Raw genomic sequence first — 19,837 nt, 5'->3', positions numbered from 1 at the left:
CATGTTCTGAAATTCTCTAGTTTTGCCAATTTTTAACAGAAAATGGCCGACCTAAATAAAAGATTTGAAACATACATACAGTAGATTTTAAATTTTTCTTTTAAATGCAACAAACCTCGTCAAATTTTGTGCAGCTATAGCCGAGAAAAATGAATTCTCATTTTACATGTATTTAGATAGGAGTACCGCAGCAAAAGCTACCTCTTAAGTAGTCACCGCGACAGAAACGAAGAGAGAGAAGGCGAGATCGTTTTCCCACTTCGAACTCTCGGTAGTTCCCTCTACAAGTTAACCTCCATTCCTATATCGAAGCCGACCTCCTGCGCCTTTAGCTTAGCACAAAAATTACAAGAGAAAACTATGATGCTAGCATTTATGGCAGCTTGGGAATGATGATGGTCGGTAGATGAATTTGCCTAAACTTTTTTCTTTCTGTCTTCAAACTGATTTATGCCTTCGGGAATTGATTGTTCTAGCTAGCTTAGCAGGACTCTTTGAGAAACTGTGAGACATTGCTTGAAATATCATTGGCCTTAGTGAGATTAGAAGAAATGGTGAGGCTTACACAGTGCTGACTAATGGCCATGTCCTCTGCTATAGAGGTCTCCCAGATGACAACCAATACGGGGTAGGATTCCTACTCCATGGTGACATAGCGGACAACATTGACGAATTCTGCAGCATTAATGAGAGGGTAGCAGCAGTTGTAATCAAACTTAATAAGAGGTATACATTAAAGGTAGTACAAGCCTGCGCTCCAAAATCCAGTCACGATGATGATGAAGCAGATCAGTTTGATGTTGATGCTGATTGAGCGATACAAAAGTGGGGAAAAAGTGGGGGAAAAGCAGGTTTGGTGAACAAGCAATAGGCAACTACGGCGTCGATTCTATGAACGGTAGAGGAGAGATTCTGGTAAAATTCGCAGAATAGAATGAGCTGCGAATAATAAACACCCTTTTTAGGAAGCGTAGCAACAGAATGTGGACCTGGAAAGTCTCTAATGGGGGAACAAGAAATTAAATTGATTACACACTTTCTGCCGGTCCTTGCATGTGCAGGATGTAAAAGTGTTAGGTAGGGTAAAGGGAGCGATCACAGGTTTGTGAGGGCCAGTATTCAGCTCAATTTGAAAAGGATTAAAATTGGCCAAGCAGAAACAGGCCTACCTCGAGGGTAAAAGCAGACAAATTCAGGCTTGTATTTGCAAGCAACAAATATGCTGACTCAGAACTGAGAGATGAAGATGACATAGAGATAATGAATGAAGCGGTAATTAGGCTGGCTTCAAAGGTAGCGAATGAAGTGGAAGGCAAGGCACCAAGGCAACCAATAGGCAAGCTCTCCCAAGTAACAAAGGACCTAATAAAGAAACAACAAAGAATAAAAGTGTCGAACTCAAGAGACAAGGTAGAATTCGCATAACTGTCAAAACTGACCAACAAGGCGAAAATAAGGGCACTTCGAAATTATACCGCCAGAAAGACTGAAGAAGTTGTAAAGCTTGAACGCAACCTGAGATCAGTGAGAAGGAAATTTGACATAGGCCAAATCAAGAAGTATGCACTGAAAGATAATCAGAGTAATATCATCAGCAATCTTGAAGGTATAGTAAAAGCAGCGGAAGAATTCTATACCGACCTGTAAAGCACCCTGAGGAGCCACGATACGTCCATTTGGAGCTCTAATGAACAGGTTGCAGAAACTCCCCCTATAACTAGCGACGTGATGAGAAAGGCCTTGCAAGACATGAAATGGGGAAAAGCGGCAGGAGAAGACGGAATAACAGTCGATTTAATTAAACATGAAGGAGACATATTGCTTGAAGAACTGGCGGCTTTCTAACGAAGTGTCCATCGACTTCAAGGGTCCTAGAAACTAGACAACGCAAACATTATGCTGATCAACAAAAAGGGAGACGTTAAAGAGTTGAAAAAGTATCGGCCCGTTAGGTTACTTCCGGTATTATATAAAATATTCACCAAAATAATCTCCTATAAAATCAGGGTGACCTTGGATATTAGTCAACCAAGGAAACAGGCTGGCTTCAGGAAGGGTTACTCTGCAATGGATCAGATCCATGTCATTATTCAGGTAATTGAGAAATTCTCTCCACATGGCTTTCATAGATTACAAAAAGGCATTTGATTGAGTACAGATACCAGCAGTCATAGAGGCATTAGTAATCAAGGAGTACAGACGGCTTACGTAATTATCTTCCAATATATCGGCAGAAAATCTACAGCTACCTTAATCCTACACAAGAAAAGTAGAAAGATACCTATAAAGAAAGCGGTCAGACGAGGAGACACAATCTTTCCAATGGTATTAACTGCATGCTTGGAAGAAGTATTCAAGGTATTAAACTTGGAAGGCTTAGGAGTAAGGACCGACGGTGAATATCTCAGCAATCCTTGGTTTGCCAATGAAATTGTTCTATTCAGCAACACTGCAGACAAGTTTCAACAAATGACTGAGGACCTTAAAAGTGAGAGTGTAAGAGTGGCGTTGCAGATTATTATGCAGAAGGCAAAACAATGATAAATAGCCGGGCAAGGGCACAAGAGTATAGGATGTCCAGTCAGCCTCCAGAGCCTGTGAAGGAGTACGTTTACCTAGCTCAATCGCAGGGAACCCTAATCATGAGAAGGAAATTCACAGAAGAATAAAAATGGGTTGGATCACACACGGCAGGCATTGTCAGCTGCTGGGTGGACGCTTACCATTATTATTGAAAATAAAGGTGTAGAATCAATGCATTTTAACGGTGCTGACGTATGGGGCAGAGACTTGGTGATTGACCATGTAGCCTGAGAACAAATCAAGGACCACGCAAAGGGCGATGGAATGAAGAATGCTAGGCATAAAGTTAAGAGAAAGGAAGAGAGCGGTTTGGATCAGAGATCAAACGGGTATAGCTGATATTCTAATTGACATTACAAGAAAACAAGAAAAGATTACAAGAAAAGAATGGAGCTGGGCAGGTCATGTAATGTGCAGGTTAGATAACCGTTGGACCACTAGAGTTACAGAATAGGTACCAAGAGAAGGGAAGCGCAGTCGAGGACTACGGAAGTCTAGGTGGAGCGATAAAATTAGGAAATTTGCTGGCGCTAGTTGGAATGGGTTGGTGCAGGAGAGGGGTAATTGTAGATTGAAGGGGAGGGCTTCGTCCTACAGGGGAAATAAAATATGCTGCTGCTGATTATGTTCCGAATAATATAGTAGAACTTCAACAATTTTTAAAGATTATCCATGTGAGCGGACTCTTATTGCCTTCTTCATTTACGGAAGCGTGACAGCTTAGAAATTTAGACTAATAAATGTAGATGCAGCGTAACTATAAGGCAAAACAAGGTACCCAGTTGAAAAATACACCAGAGCGGTTCTGGTGTTTTTATTGCTTGCACCAGAGTGGGTTTTGAGACATGGGTCTGATGTGTCTGGTGTGCCCGTGGAGGCGCGTATGGAGAGCGCGGTCTGGTGTACCTGGTGTGCAGGTCCTGATGTGTGCGATGAAGCCCGTCTCGTGTCTGGTGTACCCGTCCTGGTGTGTACGGTGAGTCCGGTCTGATGTCCTTGGTATACCTGACCCGGTGCTCTTGGTGGGATCGACGTGTGTTTGGTGTGCTCGCCTGGTGCTCCTTGTATCCTGTTGTGGTAATTCTGGTACCACGTTGGTACCTTCTGATGTGTTTGAAAAACTTTAGCATACATCAAACATCTGTATATTATGAATGCGTGCATCACAGTACCCCAGTTTCATGCTGCAGAATGCACATTTACTATGGTAAACAATTAGTTTACATTTATTCTGTAGGTGAAAAATTGTTGCATTATCAGAGGCGAAAGAGCGGTGCAAATATTTCTTTATTTGGTATAATAAATAAAAACTGATATTGCTTTGAAAATATGAGCCTAAAGTAACTTGAGTGCGCCTAATGTCCTTGCATGCACTCTGTTGCCGTGGCAATTAAGTAATTTGTCAAGGCAAAATGCTATATATGAACTGAGTAGCATTTCATTTCATACTAAGTGCTATCTCCGCTTAATGTCTAGGCAGAGAGACAGAGAATAACTTTTATACAGAAGAGCACATGAGCGTAGAATGCTCATCCACTCTGCAGTGGGTGGTTCCCTCAGTCCAGCGGCCTTAGCTGACCTTTTCACTCAGTTGACCAGGATGAGCTGGTCCGTCGAGGCAGAGCTGGACAGTGCTTGTGGCAATGTGTGGGAAGTCTAGTGGAAGCCACAACCAGTTCACAGCAAGTCGCAGCCTTTAATGCTTCCAAGAGGTACAGCACAGCCTGAAAAAGACGAGTAATTCTTCATGGCACCAACAAAATTTGTTATCATGAATTAAGATTACCCCACAAACAGTTTTACGAAATTAAGTACTAGTAACAAACGAAGTCACTCTAACTTTGCAATGAATGTAACCGGAACGAGCAGGTACGTCCAGTGGCATAAGTGTATGCGCTACAAAGAAAATTATATGGCTTACCTTTGTGTGAAAGTAATTTTTAATGTTAGTACATGCAACACATAAGCACTTTAAGTTTTCCCAAGTAGAATATTTCGGCTCTGTGAAGTGCACAAAAAACCAAAGGTTGTTCTAGCCAACCAGAAGAGCTCTGCTAGTACCCTCTTCTGATCGCCGTCTAAGCATTTGGTGAAAGCCAAATACAGCTTGCATTTCTACAACTATTGGCTTGTGCTGTGATGCCATCATAACATAAACTATAAGTGCAAAAGTTCATATATATTAGCATGCTACATATTAGAAGTCAGAGGAGTAGTACTATACATACTGGAAGTTACATAAATTGTAAGAATGTTCTAGCTCAAAACAATATTTCGAATTTATCAACACTGACTGACAAGTAACAGAAAATGTTGATGCTTTCTCAAGTTTCACTTTTGAGTGCGAGACAAGGGACACAAGGGAGACCACTGCACAGAAAAGCTATCAATTCCACATTTATGTGGCTGGAAGGATAAAGAAAATATTGTCACGTGGTAGTGACGGTGAAGAAAGCAGCAATACGGTGGAATGCAAAACTAGCTTTTATTGGGCGAACCTGTGCCCACAAAAACAGGCTACACATATAGCACAACGATAGCGGCGAACACGGTCGGCGATCGTCGGAAATCTGATCAGCGGGTCAAGCGCGTCGACTTTTATACAGCAGTCGTCAAATGTTCCTGTCTAATCGTTCAGACCCGCGGGCCTTCAACAAAGTTATACACCATTCGCGTCAGGTGATGTAATCAGATAACATAAGGTTCGGCGACGACAGCGGATGGAAGCATCGATAACTTTCCAGAAACTTCGGATACATGCACGTGCGTCCCACGCTGTGCGATTACATTTGTTAGGCGGCGAAACGTGGTTGCCCGATAAAGATAAGTACACGTGTCAATACCCCCTCTTAAAAAGCATCGCCCCGATGCTACAAATATAAGAGAGCGAAACACAAGACGGATACTTATTAAACATAAGTAACAAAACAATGAAAAGAAACAAAGTCCAAAGGTCAGTTACGCGAAGCCCCAAAGTTCATTAAAGCTGGTAGTACCGCTTGAGTCGCACAACGTGGACTATTTCTGGCCGTGAGCGGCGCCGCTGTGAATGTGAAATGCCGTCTGGCACGACCTCATAGTCCAGCGCCAATATGTCGGATGATCTTGTACGGTCCGAAATAGCGACGCAAAAGCTTCTCGCTCAGTCCTCGTCGTCGTCTTATAGAGGTCCAAACCCAAACACGGTCACCGGGCTGGTACTCGACGAAGCGTCGTCGGAGTTTGTAGTGTCGGCTGTCGGTCCTCTGCTGGTTCTTGATTCGCCGGCGGGCGTGCTGTCGGGCTTCTTCGGTGCGCTGGAGATAGGTAGCAACGTCAAGATTTTCCTCGTCAGTGACGTGCGGCAGCATGGCGTCGAGCGTCGTCGTCGGGTTCCTGCTGTAAACCAGCTTAAATGGCGTGATCTGTGTTGTTTCTTGCACCGCCGTGTTTTAAGCGAATGTTACGTACGGCAGGACCACCATCCCACGTCTTGTGCTTGACGTCGACATAGATTCCTAGCATGTCGGCGAGGGTCTTGTTCAGGCGCTCCGTGAGACCATTCGTCTGCGGATGGTAGGCAGTTGTCCTCCTGTGCCTCGTCTGGCTGTATTGCAGAATGGCCTGCGTGAGCTCTGCTGTACAAGCCGTTCCTCTGTCGGTGATGAGGACTTCTGGAGCACCATGTCGCAGCAGGATGTTCTCGACGAAAAATTTCGCCACTTCAGCTGCTCTGCCTTTCGGTAGAGCTTCAGTTTCAGCGAAGCGGGTGAGATAGTCCGTCGCCACAACGATCCACTTATTTCCGGATGTTGATGTCGGAAACGGTCCTAACAAGTCCATCCTGATCTGCTGAAAAGGTTGGTAAGGAGGCTTGATCGGCTGTAGTAATCCCGCTGGCCTTGTCGGTGGTGTCGTGCGTCGCTGACAGTCTCGGCATGTCTTGAAGTAACGGGCGACATCGGCGGTTAGGGGCGGCCAGTAATACCTTTCTTGTATCCTCGATAGCGTCAGGGAGAAACCGAGGTGGCCAGCGGTCGGATCGTCATGTAGGGCGCGCAGTACTTCTGGACGCACCGCCGACGGAACAACAAGAATGTAGTTGGCGCGGACTGGTGAGAAGTTCTTCTTCACTAGGGCTTTCAGCTCCGACTCGACTAGGGCTTTTAGCTCCGGGTCCCCTCGTTGTTGTTCGGCGAAGTCTTCCGCGCTTATTATGCCAAGGAAGGCGTCGTCATCCTCGTCATCTTGCGGCGGCGGGTCAAAGGGGGCGCGTGATAGGCAATCGGCATCTGAGTGTTTTCGTCCTGACTTGTATGTTACAGTGATGTCGTATTCTTGTAGTCTGAGGCTCCAAGGTGCCAGCCGTCCTGAAGGGTCCGTTAAGTTAGCTAGCCAACACAACGCGTGATGGTCGCTGACCACTTTGAATAGCCTGCCATAGAGGTGAGGCCAAAATTTCGCTGTAGGCAAAACGATGGCGAGGCATTCCTTTTCGGTTGTAGAATAATTGCCTTCCGCTTTTGACAACGACCGGCTAGCGTAAGCTATCATGTGTTCATGTCCATCTTTTCTCTGGACTAGGGCGGCACCGAGGCCTAGGCTACTGGCGTCAGTGTGTATTTCGGTATCGGCGTGCTCGTCGAAGTGCGCAAGTGCCGGCGGCGACTGCATGCGTCGTTTGAGTTTTTGAAATGCGTCGGCCTGCGGCGTTTCCCACTTGAACTCTACGTCGGGTTTCGTTAGCTTTGTGAGCGGCTTAGCGATGCGTGAAAAGTCCTTGACAAATCGCCTGTAGTAGGCGCACATGCCAAGAAATCTACGCACTGCCTTCTTGTCGATGGGCTGCGGGAACTTTGCAATGGCAGCTGACTTCTGCGGGTAGGGGTGGACTCCAGACTTGCTGATGACGTGGCCTAGGAACAGAAGCTTATCGTAAGCGAAGCGGCACTTTTCTGGCTTCAGAGTAAGCTCTGATGACTTAATGGCTTCTAGTACTGTTTCAAGCCGCCTAAAGTGATCGTGGAAATTGCCGGCGAAGACAACGACGTCATTCAAGTAAACGAGACAGGTCTGCCACTTCAGTCCCGCTAAAACCATGTCCATCACGCGTTAGAACGTTGCAGGCGCCAAGCAAAGTCCAAATGGCATAACCTTGAACTCGTAGAGGCCGTCTTGGGTGATGAAGGCGGTCTTTTCGCGATCTCTTTCGTCGACTTCTATTTGCCAATAGCCAGACTTCAGGTCCATCGACGAGAAGTATTTAGCGTTGCAGAGACGATCCAATGCGTCTTCTATCCGTGGGAGGGGGTATACGTCCTACTTCGTGATCTTGTTCTGACGACGATAATCGACGCAGAAACTAAGGGTTCCGTCGTTTTTCTTCACAATGACAACAAAGGATGCCCACAGGCTTTTCGACGGCTGGATAATGTCGTCGCGCAGCATTTCGTCGACTTGTTCTCTTATAGCTTCACGTTCTCGCGGCGAAACTCGGTAAGGGCTCTGGCGGAGTGGTCAAGCGCACTCCTCGGTGATTATGCGACGCTTGGAGACTGGTGCTTGTCGAATCCTCGATGACGTCGAAAAGCAGCCTTTGTGTCGTCGGAGCAGACTTCTCAGCCGCTGTTGCTTAATCACGGGGAGACTTGGATTAATGCCGTAGTCTGGTTCGGGAACCATGATCGTCGGGGTAGATGCGGCGGAATCCGAGAGGACAAACGCGTTACTGGTTTCCTGAATTTTCTCGGTGTACGCGATCGTCGTGCCCTGGTTGATGTGCTTGAACTCCCGGCTGAAGTTTGTCAGCAACACTTCAGTTTTCCCTCCATGCAGTCGAGCGATCCCTCTTGCGAAGCAAATTTCACGGTCTAGCAGTAGACGTTGGTCGCCTTCGATGACGCCTTCTACGTCAGCGGGTGTTTCGGTGCCGACCGAAATAACAATGCTGGAGCGAGACGGGATGCTCACTTGATCTTCGAGCACACACAAGGCGTGGTGACTACGATGGATCTCCGGCGGCATCGCTTTATCTTCCGACAGCGTTATTGACTTCGACTTCAGGTCGATCATTGCGCCGTGTTGGTCCAGGAAGTCCATACCGAGAATGACGTCTCGCGAACACTGTTGGAGAACAACGAAGGTGGCAGGGTAAGTCCGGTCATGAATGGTTATTCTTGCCGTGCAGATTCCAGTCGGCGTGATGAGGTGTCCTCCAGCGGTCCGAATTTGAGGGCCTTCCCATGCAGTTTTAACTTTCTTCAACTGCGCGGCGATGGCTCCACTCATGATGGAGCAATCGGCTCCTGTGTCCACTAAATAGGTGACTGCGTGGCCGTCGAGAAGCACGTCGAGGTCGGTGGTTCATTGTCTGGCATTGCAATTAGGTCTTGGCGTCAGATCACGGCTGCGTCGTCTTGAACTGATGCTGGAACGTCGCGTCGTCAAGTCGTCTTTCGTCGGTGTAGTCTTGGCTTCCTCACTTCGTCGGGACGGCGGCGTGTCGTTATTATGTCGTCAAGATGGTCTCTTCATCGTCTTCGTCGGCGGCGGAGGATCTTCGTCAGTTCGACGAACAGCAACCGCACCTCCATCGGTTGCTGCTTTTAGTTTTCCGGATATGGTCTCGCTGACCGGCCCCGGGCTGGGCCAGTGTATGGTCGGCGCTGCGGCGACAGATAGCGGCCTGGTGACGGCGAACCGGACGGACGTCGAGGGCTCCACTGAGTAGCGGCGAGGTAGTCGGCGATGTCAGGAGGGCGTTCACCTTCCCGAGGGCGCGGTGCATCGACGGCGAACTCGATGCAGTGCCAGGTCACGGTATGCGTATCGGCGGTTCACATGGCCGGCTTCGCCGCAGTCGTAGCAGAGCGGGCGGTGGTCGGGGGCTGGCCAACTGTCCGTCTTCCTCGCGTAGCTGCACTGGGCGACGGGTGGGCGCGCTGGCGGCGGCGTCCGTGGACGACGGAAAGGCGGCGTTACAGGGCTCTGGCGTTGTCGTGGAGGGTGACCTTGACGGCGGGCGACGGCGGCGTAGGTCATCGCTTCCGGCTGAGGTTGCGGTGCTCGCGGTTGCACCTCATGGACTCCAAGCGATCGCTGAACCTCTTCTTTGACGATTTCAGCGATTGGATCCACTTGGGACTGCGTCCTTGGGTAGAACTTCTGCAGCTCCTCCCGTACGACCGCTCTGATAGTGTCGTGTAGATCGTCAGTAGCGAGTGATTGAACTCCGCCGTAGTTTGTAGAGCTCGTGCGGCGATCGAATTGCCGGTTTCGGTTCTCCAGTGTCTTGTCAACGTTCGTCGCCTCACGAAGAAACTCTTCGACGGTCTTCGGTGGGCTTCTTACCATTCCGGCGAAAAGTTCCTCCTTTACACCACGCATCAGTATGCGGACTTTCTTCTCCTCGGGCATATCCGGGTCGGCGTGGCGGAACAAACGGCTCATTTTTTTCCATACAGATGGTAACGTTCTCGTTTGGTAGCTGCACTCGGGCGTCCAGCATAGCTTAGGCCCTTTCCTTGCGCACGACGCTTGTAAAGGTTCGCAGGAAGCCGCTACGGAACAGGTCCCACGTTGTCAAGGTCGACTCCCTGTTCTCAAACTGCGTTCTGGCGGTGTCTTCTAAGGCGAAATAGACATGCCGCAGCTTGTCGTCGAAGTCCCAGTTGTTGAATGTCGCGATTCGTTCGTAGGTCTCCAGCCATGATTCCGGGTCTTCAGTCGCTGCTCCCTGGAAGGTTGGTGGGTCCCGAGGTTGTTGTAGGATAACGGGGGACGCTGGGGCAGCCATTGGGGTTGTCTTGACCACGATCTTCTTTGTCGTCTCAGGTAGAAGTCCGTGTTCTGGGGGCAGTCCTTGCAGTCTGCGGCTAGCACGCTGCTCTTGGGCGATGTTGGTTCTGTCCTCGGGCGTCGGGCTTGGATCGCGGCTTTGCGGGGGCGTTCGGTGCATGAACGCACAAGCACCTCCACGAGATGTCACGTGGTAGTGACCGTGAAGAAAGCAGCAATACGGTGGAATACAAAAATAGCTTTTATTGGGCGAACCTGTGCCCACAAAAACAGGCTACACTTATAGCACAACGATAGCGGCGAACACGGTAGGCGATCGTCGGAAATCTGATCAGCGGGTCAAGCGCGTCGGCTTTAATAGAGCAGTCGTCGAATGTTCCAGACTAATCGTTCAGACCCGCGTGCCTTTCACAAAGTTCTACACCATTCGCGTCAGGTGATGAAATCAGATAACATAAGGTTCGGCGACAACAGGCAGCGGATAGAAGCATCGATAACTTTCCAGAAACTTCGGATACATGCAGGCGCGTCCCACGCTGTGCGATTACATTTGTTAGGCGGCGAAACGTGGTTGCCCGATAAATATAAGTACACGTGTCAATATTTACACTGCATGTGTACTTGTACTGCACAGTTCTTTCAGAAAGAGGGCGCTAGTTGCAATACAAAGGTTGAAAAGCATAGCAGTACTTGCATAAAAAATGAATAAATAAGCACGAAATGATTGCTATTGAATGTCATCTAGAGAGTTTCTCTTTGTCATTCATGGGTAATGTACTATTCTTCATTTATATTTTGGGCAATTGGTTGCCGCAGGTGAACAAACCAGATGAATCATCTAAATCTGGCAGGCAGGATCAGTCGTGCCAATGCATCGTCAACAGGGAGAAGTAAACCTGCCCTTTCAGTGAATAATTGTGCTCTCGTGGGTGCATGTCGAAGTACCAGCCAGTCTGCCCCATGTACATTTACCCAAATATACATATGATCAAAGGAATATACTACACTATCCCTTACGGACAGAAGACAAATTGGTTGGTATCTATAATTGAGCCAGCCACTCTTGCTTGGGTAGCAATCTCAATTCACTTGTGAGCTGTTATGCGCACGTATTTCAAGCAAAAACAGGATATACACGAACGTTCAATAGTGAACTGAGAATGGTGACCCGGAAAGCAAGGTTTCCTTGGGGACAGATATTAATAAAATTGCCGTGTGTTTTTCAGAGGCAGTGTACTGTATTCCTTTCACATGTGGTCAAATGTATACAGGGCAGACTGGCCTGTAACTAAATAGGTGCCAAAGTAATCACTATATTTCGTTGAAAAGACTAGTATGCTCACCTGACCTGGTCATGCAATACCGCTACAAGGTTTCAGGCCGGATGAAGATTTCTCATCTGATTTCATCCGCGCTGAAAAATTTGCAGGAGAAATCAGTCAGGCGTACCACATAAATAATAATCAATGCATGAAAAAAGGCACCTTTCTTGACGACAAGGGGAGAAATTAGTCTGTGCCTATGTATTATTTTTACAAAAATACAATTTATAATGTCTTTACGCCTTGGTATTAGAACTTACGTTTCCCCACTGAAAAATCTTGTGCACAATATAAGGACACATCCAGCGCTACTGATATTTTTAATCTTTCCATCAAGATAGTCAGTTGTTAGCAGTGGTCATGTTGTAAGGTCTGCCTTCTTTCCATGCCTAAATTTTGTCCAGAAATGTTACATCAACTGACCTGCAAACTCAAAAGGATAATATAAGTTTCACCTAGCGGACATGGCTAGTCTTCAGAGGTAGCACAAATATGGTGATAGGTATCTGTCGGCATATTCTAGCAATAGCACCTATAGATACTTGCATATCCAATTTAAAGCCATAAGAGTAGCAGTGCGTATGATGCTTGTTCTAGACACAAGTATTTTTGTCAAAAATACCTTTAGGACTACATATACTGCTTTCAATTTATCTGCCAAGTAATCGAAGGGACACTGATAGCATTATAATTTGGCCTTGATAGTTGAACACATTCTGACCTATATAGCACCAAGCAGAATGAACAGAAGACTGCCCACATTTCTGAGCAAATGTAGAGAATGAAACAAAACACATGGGAAGAGACCCAAGACGTTAGAAATAATTCTTTACAGCTGTAGAATTAGTGCCAGTACCAAGCAGGATGTTCTACGAGGTGCTGCTGCAACAAAATTCATTTGATGAGCAACACTGCAATAACGAGAAAAAGCCATAGCAAGAGCAAGCAGACAATTAGGCACTATGGATGACGTTGTGTGCTACTTCATTAATTGATCTACCAGTTAACTATGTGCTTTATGCTATATTGACTTGACACAGACGGTTGCGAGTCTAGACACAGACTCGCAACCGCTACAATGCCTACTTGCACGAATGAGAATAGCTTACGAAGAAAAGAAAAAAAGAACAAGACAAAATGCAAGCTTACTAGAAAACATCTCACTACTGTAGTAACTGCTGTGCAGTTAATACGGGCCTTCGTGTATTATTTCAAGGAATTCATGCTCATGAAATGTGTAGTTACCACTTGCAGTTATCTGGCATTAATACAGACATATTTGTGAGTATCAATGTTATTAAACCTTGGTAAGCACGCTGTGCGCTTAGACCTGCGACAGATTTTGCCCCCTACACTTTGGATTCTTACATGTGCATGCAGTGGAAACAGAAAAGAAATCTCCAATAAAAGCTGCAGCATAGAAAATAGCTTCAAAACAATATATCCCTAAAAAGTGGCGCGCGTGCACACACACACACACACACGCACACACACACACACACACACACACACACACATATATATATATATATATATATATATATATATATATATATATATATATATATATATGTGTGTGTGTGTGTGTGTGTGTGTGTGTGTGTGTGTGTGTGTGTGTGTGTGTGTGTGTGTGTGTGTGTGTGTGTGTGTGTGTTTGTGTGTGTGTGTATAGTAACCTAAGCAGCAAAACTAAAATGTAAATTGCAGCCAAGCAATTGATGCAAGAAAATATAGTAATGATCAGGAAATGTTAGATCTAGTTTTAGACAGAAGACCTAAATGTAGCATAACGTCTGAGAACACAAATAAGCAACAAGTTGACCAAGGTTGCTTGCGTATTTATCCTATCTGGGGCTCCTTCGTTACGTGGACACTCTTGTGAGTCATGGCCTCGCCACTACAAAAGAAGCTTTATGTTACCTTACGACAGTGGAAAATAAAGCTATCACATTATGAACACATGCGAAGAACACCTACAGATAAGTCACGAAAACATTGTTTACATCATTGCAGGGTGGCAAAAGAGCACAAGGTCGAAACTAGTGATGAATTTTCTGATAATAGGAAGCCTTAATCACACAACATTTTAACAGACACGCAGCAACAACACATTACAAAGAAATCATTGTTCGCATAACAATTATTTTTTTTTCATGATAGCTTAATCTACTTTCCCCCTGTGATGTTTAGTTACGCCAAATTTATCTCAGCACACCTTGTCTTAAAAAGTAAGCTGTACTAGTAAAATCTGTTTTCGCTTAAAAGTGCTCGTAAACCGAAAACCTTGTAAGCAGAGATCATTTATAACGTCGAAGCATTCATAAGCGAAGAAACGCCATTCCACTAATAATGGATGAAAAGGCAGATGAGTGGTTGTTATGCAACTCCACTAGAAACGCAGGAGTTCGCCTCACAGGCGCACATTACGAACAAGATTACTTCCCAACGTAATGTTTCTCACCGGAAGAAAACACTTATCAAGATTTTCGATTTCGCATCCAAGGAATAAGTTTGCGCAACTAAATTCTGACAACCAGCGCTCAGGAAGCGCTCGTTTCACTGATTACGTGGGAGTTCTATTTCCTGCTTTCGCAAGGCCCTCATGCCCACACAAAAAGCACGCACAAAGCGCGTATGGTTAGCAAGCACGATTACTTACTTTTTCAATGTTACGACGCGCTCGAAAAGCGCCGTCTAAGTTGCCGGTGCGGCGATGTTACTCCAAGCATACAAGCCTCTGCGTAGTGGAGGAGCTGAGGCACGCTGATAATATGCATTTCTTTGCGACGTCCACCCAACTTTGTTTGGCAACCAGAAACAAAGGTCCACGGCATGAAAATCGTCGGTCCATATTTGCCGAGCGCGCCACACATATGGCGTGTTTCCAGAGAGACGCAAGCTATCTTATGACACTTTTGTGTGCGCGAACTAAGTCATACCGGTGTCACGTGTACACTTCTGATCGCGAGCGGGGCTGATCCAGATCAAATTTCTTCATCGCGATCAACAATGGTCTCTGCTACGCGGTGCAACGATCGGGATCGAGTATTATCGTTTGCTGATCGCCTGAAACTCTCAGCACTGCATAATCTATTAGTTACAAATTCAGATTTGGAAAATGGGATTAAATTTTAACAACAGTTGAATTTCTCAGCTTATTATTGCTGGTAAAAGATTTTTAAACCTTGTTCATTGAGCTAACTTCACTTTTCGTTTGTAACATTTTGAGAGTACTGCTCTAGAGGGCGAAGATGTCAGCTTTCGATCGCTATCGAGGGGCCTGATCGTGATTCTCGGATCGCGATCGCGTAGATCCGGATCCCGCATAATCGCGATCGCAAATGACCGTGTAGCAACACACGATCCGCACTAAGCTCGATTCAGATAGGCCCCGATCGTGATCAAAGTGTACGTGTGAAAGCGATATCACATTTCATTATAACAAACACAAAACCATGCGATTATACAAACACGTCGCAGCAGCACCCACAGTCAACCGGCACGTTTAAAGTAGACAACATGATAGACAAATGAGTACATGAGCGTCGCCTTTGAAAGGTGGCTGACGCCGCCAACCGGTCGCGTGGGGTGTGCGTAGACGTGTGCAGTGGTTGTGGCCTCCTTCATACAATTTTAGCTACTACACTCTCGTTTTTCGTCGTGTTGCGAACAACTACACACGCTGTTGTGATACAAAATTGACCATCTAACTTTCACATTGTCCGCTATTGTTTAGTGCAGAAAGAAATTTTATGAGGAATTAGTGACTGTCAATAACTTCTCCCGAACGTAGCCAGCTAAAGCATGGCCTTCGAGATACGGTTTTGCTGTTATTTGCTTATTTATTTATTTATTTAATTATATTTATTTATTTATTTATTTATTTATTTATTTATTTATTTATTTATTTATTTATTTATTTAATTTATTTAGATACCCTAAAGACCCGGCAAGCATTGCATCGGGGGTGGGGGCGACAGTAAATAAAAAGCAACGCAGTACTACGATGTATACGGAAGTCTTAGGATTCTTAGGAAGCTGTCGTCAGGCTATGATTAGAACGATTTCGCTTCGGTTAAGAAGGAATGTTTGTTTTGAATACGTTCCGTGACGTTTTGCCCTTCCTGCCTGTGATACCGGCACCGTCACTTCGTCTCAAATGACATGCCGCAGCTGTCGTGCGCAGTGTGCGATCTTTCTGTGTGTGTTTTAACTGTTCCAGTCGGAAAGTATCAAATCTACGAGGGCTCATCGTTCGTGTGGCGCAGGTTACACCCCTGTCATCCACATTTCCTTTCGCGTTGGTGTGTTGAATGTGCGCGGGTTGCACTCCTGTCGTCCGTGCCTTGTGTGTTTATTGTGTGGCCCACAAATCTCTGCAGCATGCATGCATGTGTCCCATGTGTTGAGCGTAACATATGTGTGGCGAAGTACGAGGTTTTGCAGCCAACTGCTGCAGTACATTGCCACAAGTAGATGCAGTCGGTTACACGCAGTTTTTTTTTCTTCATTATCTTTATGATTTACCTGCATCTGCGATAGCAACCACAATGCGTTTCCATGATTTTGCATTGTGAATGTGTAATTTTGTGTTTTATTTGCCTAATTTGATGAGTATCCTTTTAAAGATGTTCCTGCTTGATAGTAAAAATGTCCGTAATGTGCTTGAGTTAATGCTGCTCTTTATTCCTTGGGAATACCATTGAGTGGTAATTTTACAAGATCTTAGCAATCAAGCTCTGCACATCGACCTAGAAAGCAAAATATGTAAACTTGTTCCAGTACGTAAATCTTATTATGATGTGTCAGTATCTCAGCATGTTCTTAGTGCTGAGGACCTTGCAGTATGTTAAAGGAAAACGTACTTTTCTACTCATCTGAAGTAGTGTATGTCATTTCCTCATATCATTTGTTCCAAGTATAATATTTATAATACTTGGAATTGCAATATGCGTTGGAATGTTTCGACATAAAACCAGGAGTATTATGTATTGTCATGCATAGTTACTCCGTACAAGTATATATATGAATATGCTAAATCTGATTCTTCCATTGCATGTAGCTTGTAAGTGATGAAGCAAAAAATCATTTAAGCCCGTGATGAAAGAACTTAATTCGACACAATCTTGTTAGTTTGGCAATTGTTTTGCCACTAAATAATTGCTTATGTGGGATTATATGCATTTGTCTGGACCATGGTTCAGAACCCGCATGAGCAGCAATCTGCTCAATAAAATATAACCTCCGATGTCGCACAACTGCTAAAATGACAGATTTGGTGAGTGAACGTGTGTGTGGATTTCCGAGTTACACATTTTCCAAGCCATTGTGAGCACAGTGTATGTGTAGAGTAAATGTCAGTCCTTTCTATCTTTCAATATGCAGAATTGTTATCTGGTTCTCACATGATGTTTATTGTATGATGTTTAATGTAATATAACGCAAGTAAAAGCACGTATTTTGAAGCATGAATGTTAGGTATGAGTAAAAGGTTTCAGCATGACATTGGAAGGTGAGTTCATGAAAGCTAGAAACAGGAGCTTGTATTTATCATAACCCGTTTGTTTTGCGTCTTTCTACGAATTGTAGGATTGCTAGGCATTCATTAATTATTAAACTAATGTATTTTGAAGCTACTGGTTTTCCAAAGCTTCATATTAGCCAACCACGTGGAAGCAGGACACTTGTATAAAGCAAGCATAATACGCATAACGCTGTTTGTCTGCCACTATTTAATAATGTCCCGTGGAACTCCTGCTTGTGCCGCTGAAAACGTTGACATATAAGTTCCGGTGTTGCCGTAAAGGTTGAATTGCAGGGGAGCTAATAAATGAAACTTAATTCTAAAGTTACACACCTTATATATATATATATATATATATATATATATATATATATATATATATATATATATATATATATATATATATATATATATATACCACGATTCATCAATTCATAAGTCAGCTTTGTCATGTATCCCGAAATTTTGCAAGCAAATGCATAACTTCGTGGTCATTAAAGCTTTTGTGTACATATATTCAACGTGATAATTCAGCTTATGTTTTCTGCATTAAGTTGGAGGCGCAGATCTCATGCAACGATTTCCATAGTAATGGTTCCCATCTTTGAAATTTGCACTCTGTCTTCCTAACACCACATTGAACGAGAAGAAAGGGGTTAAGCGAGGGGCCCGATTTTTATTAGTCATATCATAAGAAGCCAACAAACAGTGACACCAAGGACAACTGAGGGGAAATTACTTGTTCCTAATAAAAGAAATAAAGAAACGATAAATTAATGCAAATTAAAGTGGATGAAAAAGCAACTTGCCGCCGGTGGGAACCGAACCAACAACCTTCGCATTTCGCGTGCGATGCTCTACCAATTGAGCTACCACTGCGCCGTGGTAGCTCAATAAATAAAGGAAATAAATTTCACTCTGATGGCTGTGCTAACTACAACGCAGCCAATTTACCACTTAGACAACCTTAATCATACACAAACCAGAAGAAACTAAAACCTGAGGCCCGTGTGCAAAAGCTAAGTTTACACCACAGCATACTAGCATGTATGCCAGACAGCATCTAGCCTACAGTGATGTGCGCACCTAGTAACACTAGGCTATATGGTGGAGTGGACATCAGACCACACTGTGATGCAGACCAGAACACACAAAGCCGCTGTGGTGTGCACACCAGAACACACCAAGCCACTCTGGTGTGCACACCAGTACCCACCAGGCCACTCCTGACGCACACCAGGTAATACCAGACCGTGCTAGTGTTTACACTAGGAAACACCGGAACACACCAAACCGATCTGGTATATTTTTCAGCTGGGTACGCAGGCACAAGTACGAGAAGAAATCCACGTAATAATTCCATAATTGTAATATTTGTTGGAAGTTCAGAGATATCAGCGTCACTGTTCCCTCTAGCAATCTTGTTACCAGTTTCTGCCCAATATGCATTTCGCTAAAATGTTCCAAGTTGTTCCCGCTGCTGCTGGCTGTTGGCGTTCATGAGCAGCTACGTGCATGCGCGGGACTTCATGTTACGCTGTTACGGTGCCAAAGAGCGCCGCCTTTTATCAGAATTTAACCTGCCCCGGCTGCCTTCACCGACGTAATATCTCGCACAGAGGATCGTCACTCTGTGATATGCGCGACGCGATTATCAAACACAAGCTGACATTCTGCTCAAACAGAACAATTTCGTATCGTACTGGCTTTATTGCTTTTAGCGCAGAGAAATCCTAATTGGTCAGATTGTCTAATCCAGCGGAGGCAATGCAGAATACGTCCTCGAACATTTTTATCATTTTTTTATCTGCAGTCCCAATCGTGTGTCTGAGTTCCAGGGAGCTATAACGATAGTTATCTCGAACTGTTCCTGTTCCCTTCCTGCAATCACCCCTCCCCGATCACTCAAACATTCTTCCGGCCAGCCCAACTTCGCCAGTTTGTCACGCGACCTTACAGAACCGCGAGAACTCGGCGCGGCAAAGAGACGTGTAAGCATAAAAGAGGAATTATTATGCCGAACAAAACGAAACTTTTTTTCGTAATAACCAAGCACTGCCCCGTTGCGAAGCAAATGAGACATCTCTCCCCGTCAATGACTCTGGCAATGTCTACTCAGAGCTGCCGGGCACATTATCTTTATTTCTGTATAAAAAAAATTGCGCTGCTGGATAACGTTGTCGAGCCCTTTCGACACGTATCGATGATATCACTCTGCCATATTTCCAGGACATCACTCTGTAAGCAAATCTTCGCTGAGGAGCCGTTTTAGGCACATTCTTAGCCTTCCTTTAACCATAGCGGCAATTTTCGACCAGTCACCGCACGCTAAGCAAGGCAAGCCGGGCCAATCGCAGACGCCGGCAAGACATTCCTCATGTACCTAGTTATCTGCTTTCAGTGAAACCCCTTGTTGGACTTGTTGGTTGATATGTATTGAAATAATTGTAGCGCAAAAAAAAAAACACGAACCAACGAATACGGGCGCTAACTCACGACTGGTTTCTTGGGTCACCCCGGAAAAACAGGAAAGAATTAATATATACACAGTACAGGGCATGCATATGCGTTCTTCATGACAAATGTCATGACGAACTGTGAGTCATTATAGAGGCGATCTACCTCCGCATTG

At 45.1% G+C, this 19,837-nt stretch overlaps 2 protein-coding genes across 2 annotated transcripts in view; both read right to left on the bottom strand.

Moving 5' to 3' along the window:
* Positions 1-11,778, bottom strand: part of LOC142584680 (putative 4-coumarate--CoA ligase 3) — a 45,559-nt gene extending 33,781 nt beyond the window's left edge. The window contains exons 1-2 of the mRNA XM_075694867.1: positions 11,703-11,778; positions 4,163-4,307 (exon numbers count right to left, since the gene is read on the bottom strand). The gene's annotated coding sequence lies outside the window, so the exon portion shown is untranslated. The remainder of the gene's footprint in view (positions 1-4,162; positions 4,308-11,702) is intronic.
* Positions 11,779-18,324: 6,546 nt separating this feature from the next.
* The window catches only part of LOC142584563 (uncharacterized), a 175,689-nt gene continuing 174,176 nt past the window's right edge, over positions 18,325-19,837 (bottom strand). Inside the window, exon 4 of the mRNA XM_075694664.1 lies at positions 18,325-18,431. Coding sequence (XP_075550779.1) covers positions 18,325-18,431 — 107 coding nt within the window. The remainder of the gene's footprint in view (positions 18,432-19,837) is intronic.

The sequence above is a fragment of the Dermacentor variabilis genome, chromosome 6 (genome assembly GCF_050947875.1).
Source record: "Dermacentor variabilis isolate Ectoservices chromosome 6, ASM5094787v1, whole genome shotgun sequence".
NCBI lineage: Eukaryota > Metazoa > Arthropoda > Arachnida > Ixodida > Ixodidae > Dermacentor > Dermacentor variabilis.
This window is presented reverse-complemented; position numbering and strand designations above follow the sequence as displayed.